Source organism: Ochlerotatus camptorhynchus, unplaced genomic scaffold (assembly GCF_037179485.1).
Source record: "Ochlerotatus camptorhynchus isolate MF236.1 unplaced genomic scaffold, CSIRO-AGI_Acam_v1.1 ptg000746l, whole genome shotgun sequence".
Taxonomy (NCBI): Eukaryota; Metazoa; Arthropoda; class Insecta; order Diptera; family Culicidae; genus Ochlerotatus; species Ochlerotatus camptorhynchus.
The window spans coordinates 168,701-189,468 of NW_027041214.1; the positions used below are offsets into that span (position 1 = coordinate 168,701).

Genomic DNA, 20,768 nt, shown 5'->3' on the forward strand with positions numbered 1-20,768 from the left:
TACCGAGGGGGCAGCAAAACCACAAAATTACCTTTCATACTGGGGGTATTCATTGGATGAAAGGGACCGTGAAAGAGGACACTAAAATTAAAAGTTTTTTCTTCCGACAGTTTCATCTTAGTATTTATCTTTGGTATAACATTCTTCAAGCCAGTGTTACCAAAGTTCTTGAAGGAATAATGCCAACCACAGTAACTTCAGTACCTTGGAATCCATTAATTCCGTTGAGGGGACAGCCTTTACCAAACTTTACTCCTGGAATTAGTTTGCCTCTCCAGTTTCTTACGACAACCTTTGCTAATAAACCGCAAACAACTCAGCAAGGGCAGGTCACGCAATATCCGATTCTATCTCATCCAGATCTGTTCAAGCAACATGCAATTCATGGAATAAGCACTCCGGTATCAAAGACGGCAGCACTGAATATTTCTCCGCTTACCAGCAGACACCGCACCCTACGACTACTACTACCGAAACGAATATGCTTCATCGGCAGATACATGATCTTCAGCAACAACTGTACCGTTTGCTTCATCAAGATGAGTCTAAACGAGGAATGCAACCTACCCATGGAACTAACTACTCTGGTCCGAGCGTGTGTGGTCCCACGGTAACTGCTCTTGGAAGTATAATCAACCGGTGAACACTCGTGTTTATTTCAGTTACCGTGTGGACGTAATTTGTGATGAGCCCCGGTCCCTTTCAAATTGTATCATTATTTATGTACGGTCCATATATTTGAAATGACGTTTCACATTCATCTAGTGATGGCCGATTTTCATTCGAATTATCGATTAATCGATTAACGAACCAAAAAGTAAAATATTTGCAATCGGTTATATCATGCCGATATAAGCATTAACTTCTCCAGAGGATCATCACCGATCGTTTTAAACATGTGCTGCACTCTCATTGGTGGAAAAATGGCAGCACAGCGAACAAAAAAAATCGATTAGTTGTTAATCGAGTAATTAAAAAATGGAACACCTCTGATTTTGGTGTGTTTGTTTTGATATAAATGAGCGCAAAATTTCATCTCTACCGAGGGGGCAGCAAAACCATAAAATTACCTTGAATACGAGGGGTATTCAATGGATGAAAGGGACCGTGAAAGAGGACACTAAAATAGAAAGTTTTTCTTCCGACAGTTTCATCTTAGTATTCATCTTTGGTATAATACCGTTCCAAAGTAGGTCTCAACACAATGTCCCTGTGGTGACCTTCAGCAAATATTATAAATTAACAATATGGTTCACTTTCAGAATTCCCATATATTTCTGAAAAGACGCATAAGTAATACCACAAACGAAGTGACAGACGACTTACTGGCGAAGAAATCCATTTAAATAATGTGGTTCACTGTAATAGAATTTTCTTGGAAGCTTGTGCCATCATCCACCAGATGGGTTAGTTTTTTTGTTTTGATTTGAACAAAGTTGATTTTGTGTACAATGATTCTTTGACAGTGTGCAAAGAGTGTATCATTTTGTCATTTTTTTTATGCATTTCAGTAGAGTGAAAGAGATAGAACCAAAACATTCTAATACATTTGGTGAAAATGCTAGTACAATCCAGTAGTAGTGTTGCCATGTGATACAATCCAGTAGTAGTGGTGTTACCATGTGGTACACTGAAAAATTGTAATAGCAGGTTAGTCACCAAAGTTTTCGAGCCGCTCCGTCTGTCACTTCGTTTGTGGTAATACCATAGATGCTACTCTAAGACCAGAAGGTCCCGAAGAAGCGAGCTCAACTTTTTGGCTCAGCTCTGATACTATATTCGGTCCCAAGCTAATCGATTCACCCCTCGAAACATAGGGAAATCCACTAACCCCTCATTTTATCTGTCAAACTTTCATAGCGAATCAAAACAAACATAGTGTAGTACTGGAATTTATACTAGAATGGGGTACGTTAATCGTTTGCTTGGGACCAATAGGACAAACGAAGTGACAGATGACTAACTGGCGAAGAAATCAATTAAAATAATGTGGTCCGCTGTAGTAGAATTTTCTTAGAAGCTTCTGCCATCATCCACCAGATGGGATAGTTTTTTGTTTTGGTTTTGCACAAAGTTGATTTTGTGTACAATGATTCTTTGACAGTGTGCAAAGAGTGCGTATCATTTTGTCATTTTTTATGAATTTCAGTTTTGAGTAGAGTGAAAGAGATAGAACCAAAACATTCTAGTACATTTGGTGAAAATGCTAGTTCAATCCAGTAGTAGTGTTGCCATGTGATACAATCCAGTAGTAGTGGTGTTGCCGTGTGGTACACTGAAAAAATGCAATAGCAGGTTAGTCACCAAAGTTTTCAAGCCGCTCCGTCTGTCACTTCGTTTGTGGTCTCAACGTAGTGTAATGTCATGACGTCAGGGTAGGCGTGTAACATGGCGGAAAAGCGGAAAAGCCCAATCTGAGTAAGCCTACTTGTCGGATTGAACAAAATTGACTCCGGTTAGGCATCTTGATGTCATTTGTGACAACTGCCAAACTGCTCATAAAGACGATAATAAATAAAAACTGAAAATGTTAATGTAAATGCAAATGGTTTCCTACCATTCCCATATATTCGAAAGTGACTGGCCCTCTGGATGTGGATGATGTCAAAAACAACAAAACATGATTAATTGAGTACATGGACATTACTTACTTTTGGCTTCCCACATAGTACCGTGCCGATTCAAATTTCGGACACTTAAACTCGAATTTCGGACACTTTTAAAAGTTGATTATCTCGGTCGAATATGATCCACATGTCTTGTAAATTTTAAATTTTTTTTGACTAGTGCCCTCCACGATCATCTAACATTATTACTTTGTTTCTAACGGATGTAATATTTAATTAAAAATGAAAGTGTCCGAAATTTGAATCGTCCGAAATTTGAATCGGAACGGTACCTAGTTGGGTGAAATAAACTTTTTTTCCTTGATTTGTTTTGCGTACTGAATACCAATGCTACTGACGCCCGAGAAGCAGCTTCCACACCCACCCTTCGTGATCAGAGATTTTGTACCTCAGAAAATCCCGGCGGCGCTTGAGATATAAACTTAATTTTGATCTTACCGTGTGGATAAATTTTACTCAACAGTGATTTGTTTTTGATAGCCTTGTTACGCTCAATTTACAGTTTTACGAGTTTTGGGGATAATAGAAGAGTGAACCATATTGCTAATTTATAATATTTGCAAATTGTCTAAGGTATCTTGCAATGGTCCTTGCAGGTCCGGTGCACTTGGCCCGGTGACGGAAACAACGCCATCATCTGCAAGCTGCCTGATCGAGCAATTTTCAATATCTTTTACATAAAAATTATAAAGAAGGGGGCTTAAACATGAGCCCTGGGGGAGACCCATGTAAGCAATTCGTGAAGTTGTCGAGTTTCCATGAGAAAAGCTCATATATTTCTCAGACAACTAGTTGCTCAAATAGTTGTTCATAATTGGTGAAACTATCCACTATCGTGCAGATTATCCGAAAGGACATCGATACAAACAGAATCAAAAGCCCCCTTAATGTCCAAGAAAACTGAACCCATTTGTTGTTTTTGCGCATAGGCCAGTTGAATTTCAGTTGAAAGCTACGCAAGACAGTCGCTCGTTCCTTTGCCTCTCCAAAATCCAAATTGCATATCTGAAAGTAAAGCATTCGACTCGACCCATTTGTCTAGACAAAAGAGATTAATTTTCTCCAACAATTTCCGTATACAGGACAGCATCGCGATGGGACGGTACGAGTTATTATCCGACGTGGGTTTACCGAGTTTTTGAATGGCGATAGCTCTTACTTGCCTCCAGTCATCCGTTTCAATGTTGTGCTCGATAAATTGATTGAATAAGTTCAACAACCGTCTCTTCGTGACGTCTGGGAAATTTTTGAGCAAGTTAAACTTGATTCTATCCATTCCTGGAGCTAAGTTATTACATGAGAGAAGAGCAAGTGAGAATTCCACGATCGAAAACGGGGAATCTATTTCGTTACTACACGACGGACGATCACGAACGTTGGTTTGAACCGACACCGATTCCGGGCAAACTTTCCGCGAAGATGAATATCCAACTGTCTGAGTACTTCTTATCTTCGTTAACCGGTGACGACATTCTCCTGCCGATATTCCAGAGTGTTCTCATGGAAGTCTCTCATGGAAAGCAAGATCGTTGTCTAAAGAGAGCCATGTTTCACAAAGGGCAAATGCATCAGAGAGTGAGTTGTGAACTAAAAATTTAAATACGTCAAGTTTTGGTATAAGACTTCTACAGTTGCACTGAAGAACAGAGATCATATCCCCGACTTCATTCGGAGAGTTATCCATTAAAGGATATGATCGATGCAACGAAGGACCACCTAGATACTAGTTGCTTCAAAAGAGTTTTCACCATTGGCAGCACTAAATTAATAATGCTCCTCGTTGAGTCAGGGATATTGAATATACATACTGAAGAAGCTATCTACAATACCAGAAAACGTGAACATGGGGGCATGTTCTTGCTGATTATTCAGCTGATTTTCTGGCCGAAAAACTGGGACATCTGGGGTTTTAGATGATCCTGGAAGTGACGGAAAGTTCTTGTCATAATTACAAGGTTTAAAACCCGCTGGAATGGGTTTCGGTGCATTTCCGTTACCTCTTGATTTTTCTAAGGGGGAGGGCAGTCCATACAAGCGGCCTTACTAGTCAAACTTGCTTCGGTAACTACTCCTTCAATGTCTACCTCACTACTGGGTATGTAGACTCTCTATTCCAATAAAAAATCTCGCACGCAACAATTTGGTTACCCTGCTTCCGGTCATCAACGGTAACGTGCAGTTTTATTGGTGTTAACTTAAAAATATTGGTAACGGCTGAAAAATGTGTTAAATCCTCAGATATCCTCGGAATGTTCAAAGGTTTTTGTTTGGGAACGGAAAAAACAACCCATGGGCCTTTCGAGGCTTCTGAGTAAGCCTTTAGGCGGGGAAGCGCAGAGATTTTCGGAGGCAATGGTGTGGGGGTGCAGATGGGTGAGGAGAAGATGGTGAGGGAGAGGGCTGTTGGCGAGGAGGCGATGGTTGGAAAGAGGGCTGTGGGCGATAACTTTTCTTGGGATATGCTCCAGTATTTTTGCTGGACAGCGAGTCAACTGGAACGTCAAGTGTATCCATTTCAACAACGTCCTCGAGACTGTTACCTTCTAACTCAGGATAAGGGATTTCAGGGTCATTTACTGTAGCTTGTATCTTCCACTTTTGCGTCAAACATGCGAATTCCAAATTAACAGGAGCAACAAAGATAATAATACCAAAGATGAATACTAAGATGAAACTGTCGGAAGAAAAACTTTCTATTTTAGTGTCCTCTTTCACGGTCCCTTTCATCCATTGAATACCCCTCGTATTCAAGGTAATTTTATGGTTTTGCTGCCCCCTCGGTAGAGATGAAATTTTGCGCTCATTTATATCAAAACAAACACACCAAAATCAGAGGTGTTCCATTTTTTAATTACTCGATTAACAACTAATCGATTTTTTTTGTTCGCTGTGCTGCCATTTTTCCACCAATGAGAGTGCAGCAGATGTTTGAAACGATCGGTGATGATCCTCTGGAGAAGTTAATGCTTATATCGGCATGATATAACCGATTGCAAATATTTTACTTTTCGGTTCGTTAATCGATTAATCGATAATTCGAATGAAAATCGGCCATCACTAGATGAATGTGAAACGTCATTTCAAATATATGGACCGTACATAAATAATGATACAATTTGAAAGGGACCGGGGCTCATCACAAATTACGTCCACACGGTAACTGAAATAAACACGAGTGTTCACCGGTTGATAATACTCAACCCACAGATGTCGTTTGCCTGGCAAAGAGAAGGTAACGACAGAACTAACACTGAATGAATGCTCAACACACCCGAAGAAGAAATTTTAACTCGTATCACTAGAAAGGCGAGGCCTGACGGTTCCCTTGTGATCCCGGTTTCAGACGGAGTTTCGAAAAGGGTGAACATATGTTAACCATGGCTGCTCTTTGAAATAACAGACTACCACTGAATCTACTTTTTCATTCTACATTTGTATATTCGTGACGTCACAATTTAGGGTACTTGCATGCTTTATTTTCGGACCTAGTCCAGGTTTACGCTGGTGATGGTACTGTTGGCGATGTTGATTAGGGTTGGTCGTGCTGGCGATGATAACGGTGGTTGACCATGATGGATGACACTTGTAGCGGTGGTGGCAAGCTGAAGGTGGTGGTGGCGGACGGCCGCAGCCGGATAATTTATCCGCACGGGCGACAGAGGTTAGCCGAAGATGACGATGAGGAAAGCCGGGCACTAGATTCAACCCGCTAACACTAGCGTTGACCACGCGGTGGCTTTGATTACGGTGACGCACGGGTAGCTTTAATGATGGTGGATGTGGCTTGGGGCCAGTCACTGCCTCTCCATGTGGCAATAATCGCAATGGCGGCCTTCCGAGACGTCGGAAACAACCTGCCTCTTCGCGGAACACGGAGCACCACCGGAGTTCCACTCACCGGACACTTTCCTGTTGGATTGGACCACAAAATAAAAGAAAAAGGCCCTTTGGATCTAACAACCAGCATTAGTTACCCTGTGACGTCACTATTCTACACCCGCATAGTTTTCACAATGTTACAAACTAAATTACCTTTTTCTTCCCGTTTCTTTCTTCTGTAGGTTCAACTGAGAGCGATTTTTACAAAAGTTTTTAGTTTTACTACACTCCTTTATCGTACTATTTACAATAGTTGCACCAAAGATAAATACTAAGATGAAACTGTCGGAAGAAAAAACTTTTAATTTTAGTGTCCTCTTTCACGGTCCCTTTCATCCAATGAATACCCCCAGTATGAAAGGTAATTTTGTGGTTTTGCTGCCCCCTCGGTACAGATGAAATTTTGCGCGCTTTTTTATCAAAACAATCACACCAAAATCAGAGATGTCCCATTTTTTTGATTATTCGATTAACAACTAATTGATTATTTTTTGTTCGCTGTGATGTCATTTTTCCACCAATGAGAGTGCAGCACATGTTTGAAACGATCTGTGATGATCCTCTGGAGAAGTTAATGCTTATATCGGCATGATATAACCGATTACAAATATTTTATTTTTCGGTTCGTTAATCGATTATTCGATCATTCGAATGAAAATCGGCCATCACTAGATGAATGTGAAACGTCATTTCAAATATAAGGACCGTACATAAATAATGATACAATTTGAAAGGGACCGGGACTAATCACAAATTACGTCCCCACGGTAACTGCAATAAACACGAGTGTTCACCGGTTGGTTGCACTGCCTACTAAACAAAAAAAAAGACAAACACTGAAATTAACACGTTTTCACCATGAGATTATTTAATTCACTACCTCAGATTTACTGCAACACACGCGCGCACTTCTACTCCGTGCTAGGATAAGTTGGAAAAAGATCTTTTCCGGGTAGAAGCTGAGCTATATATATCAATTTTAAAATAATGTCCTTAATCTAGAACATTCCACATGACATTTATGTTGTGTTTTGTGAAACACCTTGCTTTCAAAACCTTAGGCGCCATCTGTGGATGAGCTCAGGTACTAATAGGGCTGGGATATGTTTTGCCCGCTCAAACTGTTATAATAGAATCGCACTCGAATCGGTACTCGTGGACGTAGAACAGGCTCACACACACGCAAGCCAACAAGTGTGTGCCACTGTTACCAATCATTCAGTAAATGTGCTAGTTTAATCGGAAGGGCGTATTCGTTTTATACGGTAATAAGTTTGTGGAGGAGCCTACAAGTAATAATTTGGAACCACTGGTTACAAGACTTTCGTATGAGGAGGATTAAGAGTTTCGTCGTCTGAGATGGAAGGATACAAAAAAAAGAAAAAAGAAAAAAATCAAGAGAAAAAAATATACGTACACTATCTACAAAATTTTGGATCACCCTAATTAAACACCAGCTTAATATTGGACCAGGGAAACAAAGGAAATGCGATACTGGCGAGAACAAAACAAGCGACATGATTTATACCTATTGCACTGAGGCGGTAGCAGACTGGAGAGAAATAATTGTTTGATCCAACGGCTGCAGAGTCAATAACCTCGTTACTGGTGTGCATCGGTCGACTCGGTAGGCAATTTGACGCTCTTTCGTTGTTGCTATCGATAGGGTGATGTACCGATAGTGGTGATGATTTTGCTGGTGTTTTTTTTTTTTTTTTTTCATTTGGTTTGTTTTTTCCGTCGATCTTGTTTTCCGTGCTGAGCACCAATGCTACCGACGTGCCAGGAAGGCAGCTCCCACACCTGGACCCTACCTATCGACCCATCAACTCATGAACCGGGGACCAACGGCTTTACTTCCCATCCGAAGGAAGGCGTGATCAGAGATGTTTTGCCTCAGAACATCCCGGCGGCGCCGACTGGGATTGAACCCAGGCCTGCTGGGGTAAGAGGTAATCACGCTTACCACTACACCACCGGCGCCGTTGGCTGTGGATCTTCTCGTCGTCGCTGATGTTGATGTTACGATGATATTGAGCAAAGCTGGACCGTAATGAAAGCACTCGGCATATCGTTAACGACTTCCTCACTCGCGCACTAGTTGTCACACTATGCCAACTAACTTTGGCGAGGAAAAAACCCTCGCGTGGGACAAAACTCAAAAACTCAAATAATAGTGTCATACAACGAGAACGATGTGACTTGACCGGCTCAGCGTGCGAGACGGAATGAGGATTAAATTAATTAAAAATCAACTTTTTGGATAAGATTGAAGCACTGCTAAAAAAAATCATGACTCATTAAAATAAACAAAACTGAGGGGCACGTTTAACTGTTTGCAACTACTTGTTTTGACAGTCAAAAAATGCGTAGGTATAGGTGCTTATTATACTGTGAGTAGTTCCGCGCCAAATGACGAATCGATCAGACGTGCCCTTCTCTGATTTGATTAAAACTTTCCATAATTGTTTGTTATGGACAATCATTCACATTTGAGCTAAAATTTTACCATTTTGAATCTTGTAAAAAAAACATCAAAGTGGCGTATTCACACAAAAATTGTTAAAAATCATAGAGCAACAACTTTTAGTCCAATGTTTAACTTTTTGTTTGAACGATTGTTTGGTATATTGTTGCACACAATTTGATTGTTTAAACCTAATAAATTGTTTTCTGTGAAAAAAAACTTACAAAAAGCTGTATAAACAAAAAAAGTTTCGAAGCATTCCATGATTTTTGTCAATTTTTAAGTGTCCAACTTAAGAAATTCTTAAAAAAGAGAACTTCAAAAATATTAAAGATGGTAATTTTCTATTATTAAAGTTGTTAAGACTTTTAGATTTTTTACCAAAAATTTGATAAATGTTTTTACCTTTCATATTTTTTTTTCTGAATAGCATTTATTTCTTCCTACAACATTGTCTTAGATGTCATTTCTGTTTGTTGTGGCGTTTTGTGGATTTATTGAAAAGTATTGAATACGGAATTTTGAAACTTTTGCAAGATTTAAAATGGCTTAATTTTAGCTGAAATGTGGATGATTGACCAGATCAAGCAACTATATACAGTTTCATGCAAATCGGAGAAAGTCCAGTCTGATTTTTTTTTTTTTTTTTTTTTTTATTTGACTTGGAACTACTCTGTTCAATCACAGTGATATCTCACTTCCGCTGATATTTACGCCTTCCTTTTTAACTTTCCCCGGTGTACCTTATTCAATCATCAACAATTATAAGAATAATTGTATCACCCTGGCAATTGTTTTCCGGATGTTTCATGCGGGGTTTTCGTGGAAAACTTTTTTAAGATTTATATTTTTATGGATTTCTTAGATGATTTACTTACCGTTTCACTGCACAATTACCCATACCTAATTTTATGCAATTCTACTGTTTATTCCTGTGGGTTATGTTTTCCTCATAATTTCCAATTGTGATATTTTCTGGTTTTATTCTGCCTGTTTCGGAAATCAAAATTGTGTCTCTTTGTTTTCTGATAAACGTTAGTTTGATTGTTTTCTTTTGAAATTTGAATCGTATCGAGGTTACTGGCATTTACAAAGTTTGGAACTGGGTTCAGACTATTTATAAAAACAAATTAACTTGTAGATGGAAGCATCACAATAGTAAGCGGCTAAAAATATTAAAAAATCGTTCTAATAAAACCACGTAGACAGAACCTTCACCCCTCCCCCCGTAGACAAGCGTAGAAATTTTCGGACCCCCCCCCCGTGTCTACGTATTTTATGTACAGCCCCTTACCTTACTCTCGGCAAGTTGTCCACTGAGATCCAGCAAAATAAAATGCCTGCTTGGTGGTGCCCATATCGAAAAAAAAACTAAGTGCGTGTATTTGTTTTTTTATTCAGTAGTTGTACTGTAACAGAATAAAATGCAAAGTAACCTCTACGTATCATTGCAGAAAAAAAACATCCGAGAATAAGGATACCCGATTGTAATACGAAACTTTCGGTATATAGCGTCCGCAGTGGGGGAGGGGTTGGCAATCTTGCTCTGATAGATTACTCTTAGACTAATAAACGTCTATGGATCAATTTATGGTGTCCCAAAAGCCAATAACCAGCTTTCGAATACTCAAAACGACTGACGGTGCCAGTTTGAGAGTTGTTTGCTACCTGCTGACAAGAGCACTATTATTGTAGGAAATTTATTGCTCTTTCCAAATCTTCAATAATATTCAGGGGTCACTTAATTGTTTGTATCAGTTAAGTCGTGAACTGACCATTTGTAGCAACAAAGACCATCCGGAAAGTAAATGCACAACCGTGCGCAGCAACCCAAACAACAATTTTCGTTTTATTGTTGTTTTAAATCAGTTTATATAACCAAATTATAAAACCTTCACTGGCGACCACAATGATTTAACAACCTCCTGTAAACCGCTATTCAGACATGTCACGGCCAATTGGCCCAGTTTTAATGCTATAATTAAAACTTGGTATGTGAACTACCTTAGGAGCATAGGTTTTATGTCAGTTTTATGACACTCTACACGTGGTAGTTAAAAATGAAAGCATAAAACTTCCTCCTGGTCTGAAAGTTTTAACCACCTTTTGATGACTACCGTAAAACTATATTACAACCGCATAAATCGCTCCTGAAAAAGTTGATAAAACATGATACGCAAAACATTTTGACAACCTTGAAGGTTTGAAGTTGGGTTTATAAGGATGATAGTTAATATTGAGAAATATTTTATTGTGCTTTTATTCTTTCGATGTTTGATGTGAAATCATGATCAATGTCAGTTTGTAATAGTAGCTGATATTGTTGTGTATTGAAAATAGGACGACTTTATTACAATTTGGAACCAATCTGTTTATGCTTCAGAGCAGAGCATTTACGGTAATTATTATACTTAATAGGAGCATACATTCAGTGCGCCATACGAATATTAAATATAGGAATATTTTTAATTTGTCTACATTAGCACCATATATTAAAGAATCATCAAAAGATTATCTATTTAGTATAAAACTGTTATTACTGTTGAACAAAACCCAGTCACATATTATTTAATTATACATAGATGTATGTTAGTGCTTCATCCCCTATCAATTAAAGCGTATACGACATTTTTTCGTCATAATTTGCTGCTGCTAAAAAAACATTCTCCTAGATTGGAATTCTAATAACATAAACCTAATGGTTGTATCTTAGCATTTTCTAGTCCAACTTGACAGCGTTAAGTTATATGCTAGCTTGCTGCAATGAATCAAAACAAAACAAAAACCTTGACAACCTGTCAAAAAGTCAAAATTTCAAAAAATCTCTTTTTTTCTCTTGAAATCAAGATGTAAGAAAAGCTCATTGGCTCCACTAAAAGCTTTTACAATACAAGGTTTAAAGCCAATACTGGCCATCTCTAACCGGATTTAGTGAAACTGACTGCGTAGTTTTAAGAAGGGTTCGTGGTCTTTCTGAAGTGTATCGGAAAGTCGCTTGTTCAATATTTTTAAGAACTCATTCACCGCACTGGGTCTGATGTTAAACGAGGGAGCCCATAACTGTAGATGCTCCAGGAGTTTCATATTGGCGATCGTCTCATCTACATCGTGTTCAAAAGCACTGAAGAGTGCCGATTTATTCAAATTCCACGCACTCACTTTCGACGTTTTTTTAATCAGAGTATTTTTTGTTGTTTTTGTTGTAGTATTTTTCTTATCTGTGAATCTTGAGCCTCTGATAAAGAAGATAGTTGTAATGAACCTTTTGAATGGTAGGGTGAAAAGAATATTGGTATGTTCAGGTTAGTGAGTTATAATATCCGTAATAAAATTTTCATGGTTATTTTGCTTAACGACGTGTTCGGGGTATCATCCAAACAATTTGTGGAATAGTTCTATTATTTGGGTTATCGTTCGTTTATGGTAATTTTTTATTAGGGATATTACAAGGTTGTCTTGATGGAATTTTGTTCTGTTCCTGTAACATGTTACAGGAGCTCTAGTGCGAACAAGATCAATGATTCTGTAGTTTCTGCAATTTCCTACATAATAATTCTTTAACATGTGTAACATTTATTAAATTTAAAAAAATATTGTTTTTATTATTATAGAATCATACCACCCGACAACCAATGATCTTCACCTGGAAACACGTGTGCGAGGCAATCCTGTTCCAACTTTAACTTGGTTTTGCGATGCAATTATGATCCCTCATAGCACAGACAAATATGAAATCTTCAACCAACACTACTACGAGTTGGGCACAAAAATTACTAATGCTACCCTTATAATCAACAACCCTCAAATGAAAGATAGCGGTAAATACACCTTGGTAGCAAAGAACGAAGTAGAAAAAGTGGTAGTCACACGTGTAGTGAAAATAGGTTTACGATCTGAAACACATAAGAAAAAGCGAATGGACGATGTAGTGATTCAAAACGAGGCTCCCAGAGTTAACCCAAAACCGCCAACTCCAGAACCAGAACCAGAACCCGAACCAGAACCGGTTTTAGAGGAAGAAGAAAAACAAGAAGCCGAAGAAGTGCCTGAAGAAGAGGAAGACGAAGAAGAAGAAGATGAATAATATAATAATTTCTTTTAAAACCCGGCTAGTCATTCATGTAATAACGTAAACAAACTATGAAACGTCGCATCGACGTAATTCTTAGATAATTTGCAAAAAAAATACTTCTTATAGCACCATCAACAAAAAATACTGTATTTTGTGTATAGTGACACCAATAAAACAATAAACAATATATTCTGTAACAATTCCAGTACGCTATACTGTTTTCAAGCCATAAATGTATTCAATTGAAGAAAATGTTCTCCATGTACTGATCACAAATACAGGGCGACAGGCTCATGGTTCGTCTGAAACAGCGTGACAGAGGACCTCAAACCATACAAAAAATACTCTAATGTTTGTGACCACCATACCTTTGAACCGCCCTAGTGACACAATTAATCCACTAAGCGAACTAGAACAACATATTTAATTTATCTAGAAGTTTGCGCTATCTTCTGAGATGCTCAAATCTATTAAATAAATCAATAAAAAAAAATTAATCGACGGTGGCCTTAAACCACATATTTTTGCCTGTTTGGTACACTGAGGTGAATCAAAAGGCTATAATATCACTTGAAAAACATATTTTAATCCGAGGCCCCGAAGGCCAAGTATCATATATTCACGCAGAAAAAAATAATTTAAACCTAATAATATTTGACGTAAATTTAATAAGAATTTCATTTTGTTTTGGCTGCAAAATGAAATCATTATTATTTCAACAATCCAGTATCTTTGATTAAAAAACCCATGGATTGTTAAATCAAAAAGAAAATCTTTTCGAATTTACAAGAGCTTTTATGGTTTTGACGTAAGCTGTCAAATTTGGCAGCTGGGTCAACAAAAAATATGTTTGTTTTTAAAAGAGATTTCTTGTTGATTCAATCATATTTATTTTATTAAGCCTAAAAATATACGCAGTAGAAATAAAAATATGTTTATTGATTCAATTTTTAATAATTTGCGATTATTTTTATATTTTGTTTTCTATTTGTTACCAACAGAATTACAATGAAATTAAAAAAAACTTTCTGAGGCATAAAATCTCTCCGGTTCATGAGTTGATGGGTCGATAGGTAGGGTCCAGGTGTGGGAGCGGCCTTCCTGGCGTTGGGAGCATTGGTACTCAGTACTGAAAATAAGATTGACGGAAAAAATCAAGGAAAAATAGAAAAACTGTTTATATTTTGCAACAGCAGCATACTTACTTACCTCTAGAGCTGAATGAAACGAGAAATTTTTTGTTATTGTTTACATTTTTGTCTGGGTTTTCACGAGGGAATGGTTGGTAGTTATTTTTGCATTTATGGCCCGGGGAATTGACACAACAAATAAATGTTAAATTAAAATTAACTATTGCTGGCTTGATAATAGAATATTGTTATTTTTACAATAGTTGCAGTTGAAGAGTGGCTTATGAAAACAAAAAAATCTTATTTTGAATTTATTTGAATAAATATTATCGAAACAATAAAATGAAATATAATTTCAACCGGAATTGTTTGTGTAAATACAAATAAAGTTTTTTTTTTGGTTCAATGCAAACAATTTTCTGTCCGTGTTTCTGGCTGACGAGATGGTTATGTCCGCACTCAAGACTCGCATGGCCTTGACGTACTGTTCAGCTTCCCTAGATTCCGTTTGGTTTCCAGCGCTGCCCCCCAGGCTGGACCTCCCTACTTCAGTATTGACGAGGATACACTAGCCAGTAGACGCCTCTTGCAACTGCTTAATCCAGAGTTGTTCAGTATGGCTCTAGCTGCCTTCTTTCACAGGTAGTCAACATAGCTGTTGACGTTTAACCGGTCGTCGATCATCTCTTGCAGGTATTTCAGCACGCGCTTCGAGACTATGGCTTGCTCCCCGGCGGTAATTTCTGCCCGCTGCACCGCTTTACAGTTACTGACCAATATCACTTCCGTTTTGTGGTGGGCTATCTGCAGCCTCCAATGCTCCAATCATATCGGTCACCTTAGTCGCCAACAATTACACCTCTTCCTCTTCGTCTTGTCTGTTAACGTTAATATGACTAAATACTCATTACTTCATTACTTCGTTAACATGACGTCGATCTCGAATTCTTTCGGCAGCCTCAGCATCAGCACGTCGATAGCATTCCAGAGCGTTGGACCAAGAATGGAGCCTTGTGGAACTCCCGCCATGATCCTAATCGATCTCTGCTCTGTCCCATGACTGTCTCGTAGATTAATTAGGTTCTGGAAATAACTCCTCAGAATTCATCACAGTTACTCAGGGACCCTCATTATGTGTATCAATTCGGCGATGGTCTCCCAACTGGTGCTATTCAATGCGATGTTGACTTTTTTTTAAGGCTTTATTTTTGAGATTTTTAGGCTAGTTCATAATGTAGTGTGCGATATTGACGTCTATCTTTATCACAGCACAATATCCATCTCCTCTTCGCTTCTGTTTGGATGACTTCTTGGCTCTCTCGACCACTGTCCGAATTGCATTCACCGTTGACCACCCTTTCATCATGAGGATTATCCTCTCCAAAAAATTTACGAGGAAATACAGCACTAGCTTCTATAGCTTCCATCTGAACATGTCCGGGAACACATGGATCACTACTTTCAACGGCATGTTGGAGATTCCATCCGAGTTGGGAGCCTTCTTAATATTCCTTTTCGCCACTGCTACGAGTTCCTCGTTGGAGACTTGCATACCTAATACTTGTATAATTGTGAATAATATGTATAAACAGCAATTCTATAGAAAAAAGTTATAGTGAGTCTCAGAATTTCGTGAAAATTTGAATAGTTCTTCCATATCAAAAAATATTAGACTCGTTTTTTTTTTATTCCGCCATTAGGGTAACCATTTCCGTGCTATGGTGGTCCGAAAAATCTTTTTTTTTTTCAAAAATGCCTTTGTTTGTGCAATTGTCCACTGTGTGTACCTACCGTACGTACGTACGTACGTACTGATGTACACTATACAAACAGATGCCGGCCAAATAATCGGTCGTGTATTTTATTTTCATAACACAACGTAGGAAAAGGTCCTGCCCGTGCGCGATCATAATGGTGCCGTGACCAATCGTTCGTTACCCGTGGGCAATGTTTTAAACAAATTCGCATATAATTATTTTCGCCGGTGGAATTCCATACAGTGCATCAGCAGCAACTCCGAGAATCCTGGGACTCTCCTAGCTACGATGGTGTGGCCACCAAGGTAGCCATCTAGCAGAGCATGTTCGTTTCTTGACTCACCGTGGACTGCAAGAGTCTTAGTCAAGAAACATGCTTACTTCAACGGCGAGTGCGTTTATCAGATACTCGAGCAGTTTTCGTGATCGCTACAATGTGTACGGAAGAACAATGTATCTAAACTACAGAAGCAGAACCACAGCAGAAAAGTTTTAAACCTCGCTTGCAAGCGCTTCGTGGCTGATTCATCAACGATACGTTTCGATTATTGCGACCGTCAATCCATTCACCAACACCGAATAATTTTAGTAATCAATGTCATGTGATAATTCAAAAACCGTTGTTTTTGGGGGGAGTATGTTTGTGCAACTGGCCACTAAGTGTGTACCTACCCTACCAGCCGTACTGATGTACACTACACAAAGAGTTGCCGCTGGTAGTGGAATAAATGTATCGGTAGTCCTACCGATTTTCGGGATGCCTACCGATTCACAGACGAAAGGTTCAAAACTATCGATTTTTCACTTTTCCTACCGAGAATCACAGATTTTAAGTAATTTTGAAAAATGTTCAATACCTATGTTTTGTTTTCCATGTAGTCAGTCAATTTGAACGAACGCGATTCGTTTTGCAACTTCAATCCAAACGGATGTGTTTTTTTGACGTAGGACTACGTCTTTGATTTCTATATGGGGGTACACTTTGTGAAAACCGAAAATGGAACATGTAACAAATTAAGAAAGATTTTGAACGTTAATAACTCAGCTGCCCCTGGTCCAATTTCAATAATTTTATTACCAATCGATCAGAAATATGGCTACGCATCAATAACAATGCTGATTTCAACATGAAACTATTGAAAAACTGGTAAACGTCCAGCATTGTCCAAAAGCGTCGAATTAACTAACAAATCCATCAATTACCTACATGCTTATGCTGCTTCCCCAGCATAGTCGTCAGAGAGTAGTAAGTAGCCGAAACCAAGGTTGCAAATACTCATTTCAGCTAAAATAATGTTTTTTGGAATAATAAAACCAAAAGATGGTATGGTGGCATGTTTTACTTGTAACTTACAAGAAGAGGTTACAAAGTATGCGTTTGAAACATAAAACCTGTAAATTTTGCTTTCTATGAGCCACAATCAGCGATTTTCTGATCGCTGAGTGAGTGAGTGAGTGAGTTTGTGAAAAATCGCTGATTGTGACTCTCATGAAGTGAAATAAACAGGTTTAATATTTCAAACACATTCTTTGCAACCTCTTCTTGTATCCTACTAATTCAAAATATGATCATGGCATCTAATTATTTCATAATTTAGAAAAACATTGTTTTAGCTGAAATGAGTATTTGCAACCTTGGCCGAAACAAGTCGAAGTGGCATTCGCCTCCGATCCTCGGGCGCGTGCGAGTAAGGAGGATGGAATTGCGAAATATTTTGCACACTCATCGCCATACTCAGAACTACACGCTCCCAACGCTGTGTGGTGGTGTTTGGTCGTCGAAATTAGTAGCAGAGTAGCAGTGCTTTCGGCGTGTGGCGTTGAAAATTGTTCTCCAGTAACAACGAACGGCTGCCTACAAGCAGCGAGCTGCAGAGCCCACATAGGCAACCATCAAAGGAGAAAGAAGCTGCACCGCTATGCTATGGATTGGAATCAGTAGCTCTTCGTGAGTCGCTGCGGGTCGGTCATCTATGCCAAGCGTGTCACCCTCGCTCCAAACGACATACAGCTCGACAGTCTCATCCGTGTTGAACACCCAGCTCAGTTTGTTAAAGAGTATTATTTGGACATTGGTCAAGGTCATCAGCTAGCTATCAAGGCTCAACTTATCTATAGAAGCTGTGGAATTGTAGGCCTGAATATATTGGTGCAATTAGTTTTTCCTCGGCTTCCATTCCGCACGATTCGTTTCTTTCGTTCAATCAATCACCCTTGTAGTGACGTCGAAAAGATTGTTTCAATCGGCGCTTACATATGAAATTTAATGTGGATTATAGAATTTTTTGTATGAAACCAAAATTTATGAATGGTTTGCCACACAATGTTGAGATAATTTATTGACTATTGAATTATTACACTGTATACCATGAAAAAGCAGCCTCTTTGTGAGTTTTTGCCTGTTTTCAAGTAAGGAGTTATCGTTGCGATCGGAATCCAAACAACAGCCGAAAATCTACTGGTGGTGGCGTTCTTGTGGCTGTCCGTTCCGGATTGGAGGCGAGAGCAATCGAAAATGAATCGTGGAACAGTGTGGAACAGGTTTGGACAGCCATTAAACTGGGCGATCGCACATTATTTTTGTGCGCATTGTACATGCCACCAGATCGAGTTCGTGATCTTGAACTCATCGAGACTCACTGTCAATCAGTCTTCACAGTAATGGAAAGAGCGACTCCAATTGATGAGCTATTCATTTTTGGGGACTTTAACCTAGCAGGCGTTTCGTGGAGACCATCCCATAGCGGCTTCCTCTATCCAGATCCAGAACGTTCTGTATTTCATGCAGGAGCTATCGGCTTTCTCGATAACTATAGTGTAGCAACGCTTTCTCAAATTAACTACGTAGTCAACGAGAACAACCGTAGTTTGGACCTCTGCTTCGTGAGCACTCAGGACAATGCTCCGTTCATTTCCACAGCACCTTGTCCACTAGTTAAGCTTGTTCCGCACCACCCTCCTCTGATTGTCACTGTTGAGGACAATCTCGTTCGTGATTTCGATAGTCTTCCTGCTGCGGTTTCTTATGACTTTCGAAAGGCCGACCATCGAAGCATTGTAGATGTGTTGTCAAACATGGACTGGGAGAACATTCTCGATCATGACGACGTTGAGGCCGCTGCGCAAACTTTTTCTCATGTCTTGGCATATGTCATTGACAGACACGTCCCGAAAATAATTCAACGCAAAGACTCTCACCCTCCCTGGCAGACGATTGAGCTGCGTAGGTTGAAGTCGATCAAGAGAGCAGCATTGAGAAGATTTACGAAGTATCGCACGCTTCCTCTGAAACATCACTACGTGAGGCTTAATCACGAGTATCAGCGAGCCAGTCGTCGATGCTTTCTGCGATTTCAACGAGGTATTCAGCGTAACCTTAAACTTCACCCAAAATCCTTCTGGAACTACGTGAACGAGCAACGCAGAGAATCTGGCCTCCCATCGTCAATGGAATTGAACAGTGAAGTCGCTTCCACTCCGCAGGATATTTGTCGCCTTTTTTCTGTCAATTTTGCCAGTGTGTTCACTGATGAGAGACTAAGTGACGACCATGTTTCCCTCGCAGCCAGGAACATCCCACTAAATGGTCAAACGCTGAGTGCAATTGATGTCAACGTTGAGATGATTTCTAACGCTGCAACGCAGCTCAAATCGTCCTTCAACCCTGGACCCGATGGAGTTCCGTCCGTGTTTTTGAAGAAACATATTGCTTGCTTGTTAACTCCACTTCACCGTCTATTCCGGATGTCTCTCTCCAGTGGTATATTTCCATCCTTCTGGAAATGTGCACACATGTTTCCTGTCCACAAAAAGGGAAGCAAACGAGCCGTGGATAACTATCGTGGAATTACATCGCTGAGTGCTGTTTCGAAACTATTCGAGCTTGTTATTATGGAACCGTTGCTCTCTCACAGCAAGCAGTATCTGAGTGCTGATCAACACGGGTTTACTGGCGGTCGCTCTACAACCACCAATCTGCTATGCCTCACATCCTACATTACCGATAGTATGACTGAACGGGTACAGACGGACGTTATATATACCGATCTATCCGCGGCATTCGATAAGTTGAATCATGACATTGCGATTGCTAAACTTGACAGGCTTGGGGTGAGCGGAAATCTTTTGAGTTGGTTCCGTTCGTATCTTACTGGTCGCCAACTTATGGTTGCTATAGGAGATTGCAAATCAGCTAGCTTCTTTGCCACATCAGGTATACCGCAGGGAAGCCATCTGGGACCGTTGATTTTTCTACTCTACTTCAACGACGTGAACCTGGTTATCGAAGGACCTCGATTAGCATATGCAGACGACCTCAAAATATTTTTACGAATTTGCTCGATCGCTGACTGCCACAATCTTCAACATCAGCTTAATGTCTTTGCCAGTTGGTGTACTTTAAATCGAATGGTAGTGAACCCAGCAAAGTGCTCTGCCATAACGTTCTCACGAAAAAAGCAACCGATTGTATTCAGCTATGACCTGCTTGGAACGACACTCGAACGCGTGAATCAGGTGAAAGACCTGGGTGTGGTGTTGGATTCACAGCTAACATTCAGGCAACACATTTCTTATGTCATCAATAAGTCGTCTAGGACTTTAGGATTCATCTTCAGGATAGCTAAGAATTTCACCGATGTCTACTGCTTAAAATCTCTTTACTGCTCCCTCGTACGATCGACGCTTGAGTATTGTTCTGCGGTTTGGAATCCGAATTACAACAATGGTGCCGAGAGAATCGAATCTGTTCAACGTCGCTTTCTTCGTTTTGCGCTTCGTAGACTGCCCTGGAGAGATCCGCTTCGGCTGCCCAGCTACGAGAGTCGCTGCCAACTG

General features: G+C 39.6%; 1 protein-coding gene across 2 annotated transcripts in view; it reads left to right on the forward strand.

Moving 5' to 3' along the window:
- The window catches only part of LOC135714868 (muscle M-line assembly protein unc-89-like), a 148,309-nt gene extending 133,949 nt beyond the window's left edge, over nt 1–14,360 (forward strand). For both annotated transcript variants that reach the window (XM_065238279.1, XM_065238280.1), the window contains one exon: nt 12,585–14,360. In XM_065238279.1, coding sequence (XP_065094351.1) covers nt 12,585–13,057 — 473 coding nt within the window. In that variant the 3' untranslated portion in view covers nt 13,058–14,360. The remainder of the gene's footprint in view (nt 1–12,584) is intronic.
- Nucleotides 14,361–20,768: the final 6,408 nt, after the last annotated feature.